This window comes from Danio rerio, chromosome 20 (genome assembly GCF_052040795.2).
Source record: "Danio rerio strain M-AB ecotype USA chromosome 20, GRCz13ab, whole genome shotgun sequence".
Taxonomy (NCBI): Eukaryota; Metazoa; Chordata; class Actinopteri; order Cypriniformes; family Danionidae; genus Danio; species Danio rerio.
In genome coordinates, this window is record NC_141040.1 from 8,326,477 (window position 1) to 8,340,000 (window position 13,524).

The 13,524-nt window shown below is 36.4% G+C and overlaps 1 protein-coding gene across 9 annotated transcripts in view; it reads right to left on the reverse strand.

The window, feature by feature from the left end:
- dab1a (DAB adaptor protein 1a) overlaps positions 1–13,524 on the reverse strand; it is a 299,119-nt gene that overhangs the window by 37,183 nt on the left and 248,412 nt on the right. For all 9 annotated transcript variants that reach the window (NM_001443992.1, NM_001443991.1, NM_001443996.1 and 6 more), the window contains 2 exon segments: positions 2,630–3,238; positions 12,722–12,818. In NM_001443992.1, the coding sequence (NP_001430921.1) occupies positions 2,630–3,238; positions 12,722–12,818 (706 nt within the window).

Below are 13,524 nucleotides of genomic sequence, written 5' to 3' on the forward strand. Positions count from 1 at the left end.
CCAATTCTTACTTACAATACTTACAGGGCCATTTATAATTAAGTTGATATTTAGCTCCATCGTAATGGTGATTTGTAACGTCTAGTTTTTACGATATGAGGTGGGTAGTTAGCCCAATGTCAACCCTTAACCTGGAGGACCAGGACATACATACATACATGCACTTTGGACAATTTAGCTTACCCAATTCCCCTACAGCAGACATATGTACACGCAAAGAACATGCAAACTCCACACAGAAATGACAACTGATACAGATAAGGCTGGAACCAGAGACCTTCTTGCTGTGAGGCAACAGCGCTACCCACTGAACCACCGTGTCGCCCGACATAGTCCAGAAGGGGCATGTTATCTCTTCCTTACACAACTTTTCAAAACGACAAAATGAAAGAGAGAGGACTTTGCTGCTACAGTGACTTGAAATAAACTTAGTGAAGCACAACAGTGCGTCATCAAAGGACTACCACGACAGAATATAAAGATACATGTTACCAATTCATGAACCTGGGAGAAGAGTCTGGATGCAAACCTGGTACAGTTGCAATCTGAGCTGCACGCAATGCTTTTTAATGGGCTCACCCAACCCCACACCTAACCGATTGCCTACTAAACCAACAACAAAATCTGTGTAGTCTGAACGGGTTTAAGTCTGTATTAGTTTGGGTAACAGACTCTGTTTGAGGCAAATGTGTTTGGGTAAACTTGTAAGATGTGTGGATATGTGATCTGCTTACACATTCCTCATCGATTTACTCTGAAACGGATTTAATATTGTATGCAGTGAAATAAAGTAAATGACAGTTCACCAAAGGTATTCTCAAACCATCGTGGATATATAATCAATTGAATGCTGGCTTTTATTAAAAATAAATAAATAAAAATATATAAATAAAAAAAAAGAAACATAAGTTTTAAACTACTAGACAGAATTATAAGATTGAATCAAACATGTATCAAGTAGATCAAACATCAGAAATTAATTGAGGTTCTTGTAACCTTTACATCAAATCGTATAATACAGGTATTCTCAACCAGTGGGCCGTGGCCCACTAGTGGGCCTCAGCGATCCTGCAGGTGGGCTGCAAGATAGCTTAAAATTGACTTAAAAATTACACTATAATTATTTGATTTCATTATTAAACAAGTCATATTAAAATGAAAACAGTAATAAGATTTCCTGTTTTCTGTGATTTAGCAGGCTAATTCGGACTCTGTTCATAAACAGCCTCACTGTTACAGATATAACTGTGGCTTAAATTTCCAACCGCTGCTTGTCAACTAGGACTATGTTCTAACCAGCTTTCAAACCTCACGTCTGCGACTCGTACTGTTGTACTCGTAGAGTTGTACAAGTCTGTTAATTCACAAACTATGTGTGAACACTTTTAAATCTCGCATAGTTGTCCAAATCAGGGGTTTCCAAACTTTTCAGCCCGCGACCCCCAAAATAATAATGCCAGTGACTCGCGACCCCCAATATCCTATGAGGTGGTTATAAATACAAAAACCTTGCAATGCATGACGCAGACACACCAATTAAATGTGTCAGTGCTTAAAATGTGCCAGAAAGTATAACCTGATGTTATAAAATCAAAATGCATCTGACGCTAATGCTGCCTTTAATATAATGTAATTACCCCAGGGGTAGCAATCCAATAGAACTAGTAAACATAAGCTACTATAGTCACTATATAGTATATAGTAACTATAAATGACTATTTTTATTTTCAGTATAGTTATGGATAAAATATGTTAATTCTTATGGTTTAAAAAAATAAATAGATTTTTGGAAATCCCCAGGCGACCCCCCTTCATTGCCTCCCGACCCCCACTTTGAGAACCACTGGTCCAACTGAACGTCTTGTGAGTGTTTTATAACTGTCCCTACAGGAGCAAGACTAGATGGTGTTTCAGAAGTGAACAGCTATTCACTGTTTCTGTCAGCGAACTTCAATAATGTCCGGCTTCAAACCAAACCACCTTCAGATCGATGTTTCAACAGATTTAAGTTTTTTTTTACTGTGTTTTATATTTAGGGTTAAGGTTAGGTTGTTTATTTTAATGGATATAGATCAATAGATTAATAGAAATTAGTCTAATTCATAGCAGCAGCAGTTTCTTTGCCACCTCCTGTAGTCCTGTCAGGTTCCATTACTAAAGAAAAGGACCAAATAGGTTGTAAAGAATAACTGAAGTAAAAAAAAAAGAAAAAAAAAAAAAGAAAAACAAAATAAGAGCTTTAAATTGGTCTGTGCATTAAATAATAATAATAATAAAATATATATTATTATATTTTATATTATATTTAAATAAAAATAATAAAAAAATATATATATGTATACAAATGCACAATGTTTTGAGTTTTTTTATAAAATGATGTAGAAAAATAAGGGAATAATAGAAGGCAAAAGAAACGTTTTGCTATTAAATAAAGCTTTAAAATAAAGACAAACAGTTTGGTGGGCCTCAAAGTGAAAAAGGTTGAGAATCCCTGGTATAGTAGATGCTAATAATGCCAAAGTCAAAGGTTTAACATGCAATTGGTTGCAGTGTTTTAACATATTGCCCCCATTTATACATAAACAACCCCAACCCATATTGAAACCAGAGAACAATTGGCACTACTCACGTGAGTTGGTGGAGGGTGTGGTGGAAGTGACGGGTGTGAGGTTCATCTGCGAGATGTCGAAGTCGTCACAGTCATCCGTGTCTTGCGCCATTCCCACTCTGCTGAAGTAGCTGGAGAAAGCGTCTGTGGTGCAGGATAGGCTAGGCTGCTCGCCCTTCCTGGCAGGCATGGCCGGTGGCTTTGCCATCTGGAATTCCTTAAACATCTCCTTGCTCATCTTTGCCTGTCTCTGCAGTGTGCGCTCTCCATGTTGCGGACTGGAGGCCGTGGAGGCCGAGGTTCCTGCCACGGCTCCACCCATGGCCGCTGTGGGCGTCTCGCAGGATGCCGGCACTGCCATAGGAGCCAGTGTCTGAAACATGGCAGCAGGAAGTGGTCCTACTGTCTGGGCAGGCATGAAAGCGGCAGGAGAAAAGTGAGCCCCAGCCATCGCAGCCCACTGCTGCTGGGTGGCAGGGAAAAGGTTGGCTTGACCCCAGATTAGAGGCTGAGTGCCCGGTAAGACCTGCGCAACTTGCACTGGGGATTGGACGCCAAACGCTAATGGAGCCTGAGCAGCAAACTGTTGCTGCGCCCACGCAGGTGGCACGGCTCCCATCGTCACATAACCTAACAGACAGAGACAAGAAGACTTTAGGTTCACAACATTATCGAATTGGATCTTCCTGCCAAGATGCTCTGGGAAAAAAACAGAAGAGACCCCCTTGACTGAGCCTGGTTTCTCATAAGGTTTTTATTTTTTTACATCCATTTTTTTGTCACTCAATGACGGCTGATTTCCTTCCCACTGTAAAATGTGGCATACTTAAGCTCTTAAACATGTTCTATGCGGAGTGAGCATAGGGATTTACACCAAATACGATTGACACTAAATAACACTTGATCCCCTCTGAAAGGCATGAAAATAAGATGCTTGTTTGCGTTTAGAGGTGTGGGGGGAAATAGTTTGCATCATAATAATAATAAATACTGTACATATTAGACAACCCCTATAATGGCTCATATCAATGTATTATTACAAACACACACACACACACACACACACACACACACACACACACACACACACACACACACACACACACACACACACACACACACACACACACACACACATATATATATATATATATATATATATATATATAGTCTAAATCAGATCTAGCTTATCAACGGAAACTGCAACTTGTAACTGAGGTGTTTGTATCTACAGTACATATACAACCTACAGTGAAAATAAAATCAAAGTGGTGCAGTAGGTAGTACTGTCGCAGAAGGTAGTGCTGTCGCCTCACAGCAAGAAGGTCGCTGGGTCGCTGGTTTGAACCTCAATTGGCGTTTCTATGTGGAGTTTGCATTCTCTCCCTGCATTTGTGTGGGTTTCCCCCTGGTGCTCCGGTTTCCCCCACAGTCCAAAGACATGGTACAGGTGAATTGGGTAGGCTAAATTGTCCGTATGAGTGTGTGTGTGTGTGAATGAGTGTGTGGATGTTTCCCAGAGATAGGTTGCGGCTGGAAGGGCTTCCGCTGCGTAAAAATGCAAGTGGTGCTCGCTGCAGAGCCATTTAGGCGAGCTGAGCTCCAGCGAGGGGGAGCTTGAGCTTGAGCTCCACCTTTTTTGCACTTCTTCTACGAGAGATGTCACTGGGGGTAGGGTTAGGGGTGGGGTTGGTGTACGCATTAAAACAGATTACAGGGGGAGGAGCGAGAGCTCATGCTCCCCCTCGCTGGAGCTCAGCTCTGCTCAAATGGCTATGCAGCAAGCACCCTCTCTAAAAATGTGCTGAATAGGTTGGCAGTTCATTCCGCTGTGGCGACCCCGGATTGATAAAGGGACTAAGCCGACAAAAAAATGAATAAATGAATGAATGAAAATCACATGTCTGTTTATTCCAAATATACTGAAAATAAGTTTGACTAATTAACCGCATTGGAAAAAAGAAGAAATATATTATAATTTTAAACATATTTTAATCTTCAGATATTTCTTTCAAACTTTCAAAAACAACATTTTCACTGTGGTGAAAAAGCTTTGTGCTTTGTACTTGCGGTATACAGTGAGGTAACATTACACACCTACTAGGATAGTCTAGTAACTCATAAACAATTATAGGCTATATATTTAAAAAAAAAAAGATCATCTTTTTAAGGTTATGACATCATGAAATATAATGAAAGTGTGATGAAAGTAATATGAAAGTGTAGTTCTAAAATCTCAATACATGCGTTGAGTGTAAATATGACATGACACATATTAAATTCGGTCTTACACTTTATGAACGGTCAGATTGATTGCTTTAGCCATTCTAGTAATTCCAGCATTATCTGATAGAATGTTAATCTCAATGTATACTAAACTTTTTATGTATGCTAAGGTATGCGCACAGCTTTTTAAATTATACCCAACTTGCAAAAACACAGGCACCTACAGTAACACAGCCTTGCTGTTTCCAGCTATATTTTTTTGACCAATTAAAATGTATTATTTTTGTTTTAAATAGAATTGCAGAAATATGTATTCCTCTCATGCAAGCATTCATCAATATTAACAGTATCTACTATCTTCAGTAGTTTGCATTAGTTTTTGTTTTGTTTCAATTCCTGACTGTGAAATAAAGACTTGAGACTTGGCAATATATAACTCAAGGACATATGTAAGTTTTGCATAAAATGTAAACATGGTTTATTTAACCAGGCTGTGAGCAATTTCACATCATACTCTAAACTCTCTGAAATAAAGGTACGAAATCTGTCACTGGGGCGGTACCTTTTCAATACAGTTTTGTTCTTGACAGGTTCTTAAAGGTCATATTAATACATAAAAAGAACAATTGTGTACCTCATTGTATATTAAAGGTACAAAAGTGTACCCTAAAGGTACTAATGTCCACCTGTATGGTAAAAATGTACCTTCCCAGTGATAGATTTTGTACCTTTATTTGTGAGGTGTGTCAAAGTGTTCACTTAAAATCCAAAGTATTCTTAGTGATTTACTAAACCGATTTACATAAAAACCAACATTTCATATAAATAATCAAACTACATTTTTGTGTTGTATCAAAGGCTGTAGAATACACAAAATGTGTCACTCGTATAGTTTTGAATAGGGAAATCTGTAAGGGTCAATATGGTTAATATAAAAATATATAAATTAAAAATGCAAATGTATGTAAATTAAACATTTAAAAAAATCCCATTGTCCCAAGTTGTCTCAATCTCAAGAATTGTGTTGTTTTAAATAAGTAGTTTAAACAGGCAAAAAAAAAATAAATAAATAAATAAATAAAATAATACAAATTTTGGAGTGTAGACTGACGATTCTCCGGGGGAGAAGCTCGAACCAGACATGTGCTTTTAGACAGTTTCTGTGGTCAACAAATGCACTGTAATCTCAGCGAATACTTGCTTCGAAGACATAAGAATTGTATTGAAATAAAGCTTGCAATCTCTACTTTCAAATGAACCCACTACATTTGAAAACAAAAGTTGTTTTTGTGATGTGTACGAAACGAACGCTAGATACAGTCCATCCTGTCAAACGCACAACACCTGACAGCAACCACTCAATCTTGTAAACAAGGAGCCGCTGTCATTTTGGGAGGAGATTCACCATCAAGACCAAGTTGTGAAATACTTCAGAAGACCACCGCAGTCTGATGAAGTTTTATCTATTCTAGAGGATAATAATGTGTAGAATGGTCATAAACGAGGTTGGTGTCGTGATCTCGTTTCTTTTGAGTGTGCATGTACATTAGCTCGAGCACCCTGAAAGAAATGCAGATTTTGTTTGTTTCGAAACAAATAGTATGAGACAGATGCTGTTTAATTTCATAGTTGGATTCCAAATATGTAACATAATCGTAAGTTTGACAAACAGTTTTGGAGAATTAGATTTTTTGGAGACAGAGACAGAGGCGTTTCAAAGATGGCCGCTAACTGAAATTACTTGCTTTAAAAGGTTGTATTGTACTGTACAAAACTCAAATGTAAGTTTTTATTACAGTTATATTTCTATGTTTTTAAAATATTCTATATTCAAAAGATTGCGGTACAAATAAAGGTGAGCAGAAAACATGGATTAGGAATGTGTGCTGTAACCTTTAGCATTCACTAAAAGACCTTCAGTCTGCTGTCATTGATCTCCTGACGACTGGAGTAAAATGACCTAGATTTTCATAATGAAAAAGGTCTTTATGGCTCAGATGAACTATTGTAATTACTGCTCACAATAGGCCCGGGCTTAATGAATAGCAACGCCCTTTAAAAGAGGCCATTACAACAGTCTCACTCATATCACAGCCAGGCTTATTTCATTACACATCTCGCTCTTTCTTTCCGGTGAGTAACGCTGATTCCAATAATAAAAGGCCAAATGGTATCTTATCTGTCTGACATGCCACATGCGCAGCAGGAGCGTGTCCTGAATGTAGCGAATAGTGAACAACTAAACAAGATTGCTTATATAAAGGTGGTCCCCTGTAGTTTTAAATTATTATATATTTTTTTGTAAATGCAATAAAATTAAATGAAATGTTTAAACCTATTTTTTTTATAATAATCTTAATTTGAGGAAATCAGACACAACAGAAACAAATAAACAAACATTCTGTGTAAATGTAAACTTTACAAGTGATGTAAAAATCCCAGGTAGCAAAGAATTCTGGCCTAGATTTGTCATAAAGAAGGCACAGCAGGCATTCGTCTGGCACTGGCATACAGCAGGTGGGCCAAACATGTTTGGCCGAGGTGGCATCGTCTAGGAGGCGACACTCAAGACTTGGGCCAGATGTCAAATGTAGTATTTGGCCCAGATGTTAAAAATTTATATGTGGGCCTTGTAAGTTTGGCCTATCTTGACCCACTTTTAAAATACATTTCAATTATTTTTGATTAAAGAAAAATTCCATCATTCAGGTTGCTTCAAGAAAAAGCACAGCCATAAAGCGAAATGCTTCATGGGATTATAAAAAAAAACAATGCAGTTGTGACACACCAAAACATCTGGCCCAATTCAGGACCAGTTATGGGTTAATAACTTGGCTAAGACTTGGACCAGATATGGTCCATGTTAGCCTCTTGTATGGAAGCCAGACTTGGTCCAATCATGTACCGTAATTTACTGCGACATGTGGGTCAAGCAAATGCTGATGGTGTGGGCCGGAACTGGGCTAGAGAAATTTTGCTATGGGGGATATGTTTTTTTTTTTTCTTTAATATGTACTTTTTTAAATAAAAAGGTTTTATACAGTGGCCGAGAGAGCTTAACACGCTGCAATTTACACAAAATACCAGCAAATAAAGAAACAATCTTTATCAACTGTCAATTGTCTTTATCACGTGTTGCAAATTGGTCACAATTGGGCGTTTTGTGTAATTGCATGTGTTTTCTTAAATTGCAGCGCGTTAAGCTCTCTCGTCCACCGTAGTTTTGTTATTTTTGTGCATCAAGTTAAACAGTGTCTACAAGAAAATTGTCTACAAAAAAGACCCTTCGCTAAGCCCCACCCTTCTTAGTTACTGTTGCTACGCCTGTCAAGCTTTCGTGCCTGGCATGTCTATCACAATGTGTATGCGCTGGTGTCAGACATTGCCAGAGATATAATTAATCATTTTTGGCAAACAGGTGAGATATCCGAGAAAGCCAGACAAAAAAGGACTACAGTATACATTACAGGGGTATATTCACCACATAAAAGGCAATCGATTAGAAAATAATTTAATCAAAATTGAAGCTAGGTCAGCCTAGCCGCCTCTTACGCTGACCATTCATCAGCTTAGTTCATGCACAGCAAGAGAGGTGACATTTAAAAATAATCTAATATTAACAAATTAAACTGTGATTTCTCTATTTTTAGCCAAAAAGCCTGATGTAATCCATCCATTTGTTGTGCAATGAAATATATCGTTACTAACCGACGAGGAAACAATCCTTATAAATTACTTAAAAACAGCTGAACCATATTGTTTTGGAAAATGTGGGTAAGCTGGTTTCCACTGACTTATTTCTAGTATTTTCTTGCTACCAACATCAACTGTTCGATCACATACATTTATCTGAATATCTTTTGTGTGTGTGTTCGACACAAGAAATAAATGAATACAGATCAATACAGACTAGTACATCATCAGCGTAAGCAGACACTGACAGAATAAAAATTACCTCAGCAATTAGTTTAAATAAAATTAGTTGACTTTTTTTGGTCAATTAAATCCTTGTCACTGCATTAACAGTGTATCAATGCAGTGTATCTAAAAAACAAGTGTTTTGAACCCAGCAGAGCAGCTGTCATGTTCCTGAAAGACTAGTTAATTTGTTTTTAATTTCTCCCCAGCACCGCCAATATCATGTAGAGACAGGAACATCTGACTCCACCAACATGACGGATCTGATGCTTTCCGCGCTGGATGCTGCTGTCAGGGCTGAAGTCAAGCTCATGCAATTGCTCTAACAGTTTGTGCTTGTCTGGAGGACCAGCGAGCGTCTCTGTATGCGCCTGGAGAAGCTCTGTGTGTGAATTTAAGAGACTTGTGCACGTCCATCATTCAGTGAGGCAGGAATAGGCTGTTTCTACACCTGCCTCGCTCCATTATGGCAGATATTTGAGCTGTGGATGCACCATGGGTAAATAGGAGAAAATTGTGGACTGTTTTTTTTTTTCTTCAGAATACTTCAGGAGAAAATCTTCTGGAGGATGACATTTAATGAATGTGATTGACTGGTAAAATAAGGTTGTAGATTAATATCAAAATAGCCTTTTATTTTTAATATAATTCAAATGTATTATGTTATAAAATTATATATTCTTTATACTCTTCATATCTGGGGGCTTTTTTAGTTTTTTCATGACACTTAGCTTTTCTATAATGTTATTATTAGTTGTAGTATTGTTTATTACATGCATATTTATATTTGTTTTATTAAAACAAAGTTAGATTTGCCCACCTGTCAGGTTTTAGACCATATGAGGAACAGCATGTCTATTTGGATATAACTCAGTTTTTTGACCAAACTTCGTTATTATTGTTCATTTATTTGTTTGCTGGAAATTAGAACTGAATTTAGAAATAGTTTTGACACAAATCATTGCGCTTAACAAACAAAATTAAATATGTAGGCTAATAAATGAATGTGCATACAACACATTTCCTTATCCATGGAAGAGAGTCAAAGTGAAAGCAAAGAATGAGGAGGCTCATCTCTCATTCTCGTGCTGCAGATGGTCTGTTTAACTGTTTTCTTGCTAGTTTTTCCACTTACAAAGTCCGCCAAAGTCCACTTACAAAGTCCGCTATATGGTGCGACGCAAATGACTCTTATAGGGAATTAGAGATGAGACTCTGATTGGTTTATTCTCAAAACACACCTTTAACTCATCAAGAGAATAAGCTCAACCCTGTTAGACCATGTGCCACAGCGCAAAGCTAATTTTTCCGTCCCTGAGATAGCAAAAGTGGATTTGCACACGCCCTTAATGCTTTTGCACCCTGCGCTTTGCGCCAAGATCGTTAAAATAGAGTCCTAAAACATTAAAACTTTATGTATTAAATGAACTAAAGCTAAAATGAAAATGTATGAATGAATGGATGAATGAAAAAACAAACCAACCAACCAACCGACCGAACGACAGACCGAACGACCGACCCATCAATCAATCAATCATTCAATCAATCATTCATTCAATCAATCAATCAATCAATCAATCAATCAATCAATCAATCAATCAATCAATCAATCAATCAATCAATCAATCAATCAATCAATCAATCAATCAATCAATCAATCAATCAATCAATCAATCAATCAATCATTCAATCAATCAAGCAATCAATCAATCAATCTATCTATCAATCTATCAATCAATCAATCAATCAAATCAATCAATATTTTAAAAAGACAAATCAAGCGTCAACATGGGTATTATAAAGATTAATAAAATACTACTTAAAAAAATATAATCAATGAAAAACATCTCAAGTATTCTTTCATTTTTTTTTTATTAAAGTAAGTTTATTTACAGTTTTTGTAATATTTATTTAAATATAACAAAATAATTTATGAATATTGTGCTATATAAATATGATAAAAGTATAATGTGTTTTGTTATTTGCTTTTTGTAAAAGAGTTAATATATAGCATAAAATAATTATATATATTGTGCTATATAAATATTATACATAGTATATTACACTCTACAAAATCCATATTTTTTATATTTTAGCCATTTTTAAATGTATTGTTATTTATTATATTTATTTATTTGCAGTTGGTTCATAAAACAATGATGTTTATTTTCTGTTTTTGTATTTTTTTTAAATATGAAATAATGTAATTTATAAATATTTTATATAAATATCATTTATAGTATATTATACTAAATTATAATAATAATAATAATAATAATAATAATAATAATAATAATAATAATAATAAATATAATAGTAATAATAATAACAACAACAACAACAACAACCATAGATATATACATTAGATGTCGCCTGGCCTATTGTTGTCTATTGGACGGAATGCGTCAATAGCGCCGCCATCTTGCTACAGGGTAGCGCTCCTTTGAAATTAATGCGGGACCAATGTACAGTGGAGGACTGTGGCCATCCAAAACCAGAGATATACACATATACACATATATCTATGATCGGGAATTTTCCTGGATGTTATTATGTAATTTTTTTTTTCTAATTACGAAAATTATCATTTTACATCACTTTTCTACATTGATTGAGCAGTGACCGCACGGGCATTCCTGACAAAGAGCTTGTGTTTGTGTGTACAGAAATGTACTATTCACCCTCCCTGTTAAATTTAATCTAATCCGTGTCTTGAAACACTCCTCCTCTCCTGCTTTCACTTCTTATACTGACGGAGGGAGCGACTCGCTTGTGAATGAATCCCCCGAATGACTCTTTTACTAACGTTAGCCGACAATAATACAAGTTTCTGGCAGCGCAGCATCTCTTTGTCATATTTCTTTTGCATTGTTTACTGATTTTATTCAACAAAACTAGCATAAGCCGAGTGTTTAGTGCGAGTTGGAGCTGCTGGTGAATGCAGTAAGTGAATGTTATCATCAATAACGTTACCTGATTAGCACAAAAGTTCAGAACATACAAAAACAGAAAAAAAAACTTAATATTACCTATGAAATGTTCTGCCTTTGTGCTTTGTTTTATTTGTTTGCTCGTTACTGCACCCATAGACAGCGCTAAAGTCCCGCATCTTCACGTAATAACACTGTCTTGACTAGTGCGGTTGAATGACATTTGTCCCGGGAGAACTGTACCAATGTGGCGGCGCTATTGATGCATGCTCAGGGTCCCGATGCGATATCTAGTGTATATATCTATGAACAACAACAACAACAACAACAACAACAACAATAACAATATAGTTTTTACCCAAACTTAAATGGCCTATCCTAACCAAGCAAGGTATTTCATAACATTTCAACATCGAGATCTGTTTTTGTTCTCATGATGAAAGTCAGTGGGGCCTGAGATAAAAATCAACCCTATCAACTTTCCCTTTACAGACAAAATCCCTGAGATATCTTCCAAAACATCATTTTTTGTGTTTCAAATAAAAATACAAGTCATGCAATATTAAAACAACAAGAGCCTGAGTAAAAACTAATGAATTTTCAATCTAACTAGCCTTTTGATAGCGTAAAGTACACAGATCTTAAATATTAATGCATTTCATTTAATTAAAGCCAGAATGGGTGAAAGAGGACATAAAACTACATTATTTCCATGCATGCAGCAAAAAACCTTGACTAAGTGGACATCAGGGGAGGGGAAACATAATAAATATGTAGGAAATGACCCCAGAACAGATGTGCATGTTAAAAAGACATCACACACACATACAAATACACACACACACAGTAGAGGTAACACCGTGTCCTTTGCCAGGTATCTATCATGCAGATCAGATCAGTCAGTAATGAGAGCATTCATATTCTCCAGGCAGGACGAGACGCTTTATTTAGGCCGAGCCAGACAGACACATTATTTCATTTACATGTCTGCTTTATCTGTTTTCCCTGTTATTTTGTCCTGTAAACAGATTTCTCCTACCTGAGGGTACAGAGGCGGGGTTGAAGGGGGTGAACAGTTCGGATGGGGTCTGGTGGGCCAGCAAGGGGTCTAGAGTGTTAGCCGGAGATGCTGGAGTCTGTGGAGAAGCAAAACCAGACGGGATTATCTATAAAACCTGATTTGCTCAATAAATCGCTTAACTAAAAGGGGTGTAATGGTGCACAAAAATAACAGTTCACTAAGCACTTCAGGATAATCCAAAAATGTAAATGTGCTGTTAATTTTCTCACTTCTTATGCCATCTAATGGGCCATCTACCCAACCATGTTTTCGGCCAAAAGTGAGAAGTATCATTTTGCCTGTTAATTTACATGACAACAGTATTTTTAACCTGAAAACGAATACATATGAAAGCATGTTACAAAGTGGACGGTTTTGAAAACAGCACTGTTGTCATGTCTGTATAAACACCCCAAAACAAGAATCTATGAAAACAAAAACGATGTTGTGCGCTTTTTTAAGATGTCACTTTTTTAAATGCAAGGGAATTTTTTTTTCTTCCAATTTTAGCAACATCGCTGTCATTTAAACATAGTCTGAAAAATCAATTGCCTTCTTTGCCCCAGCAAAACATCAAAGAACATTAAATCCTCTGACAGATTAGCTCATGATAACTCCGCTTATGATAAAAAAATAATAGTAATAATACAAATAAAGATTTTTCTGTGCAAATTTCTGACTGCAAAAACTCTCGTTTCTAATTCACTAATTCACTAATTTTAGTGTGGCACACTTGTTCAAAAACATTATATTATATTATATTATATTATATTATAATATTT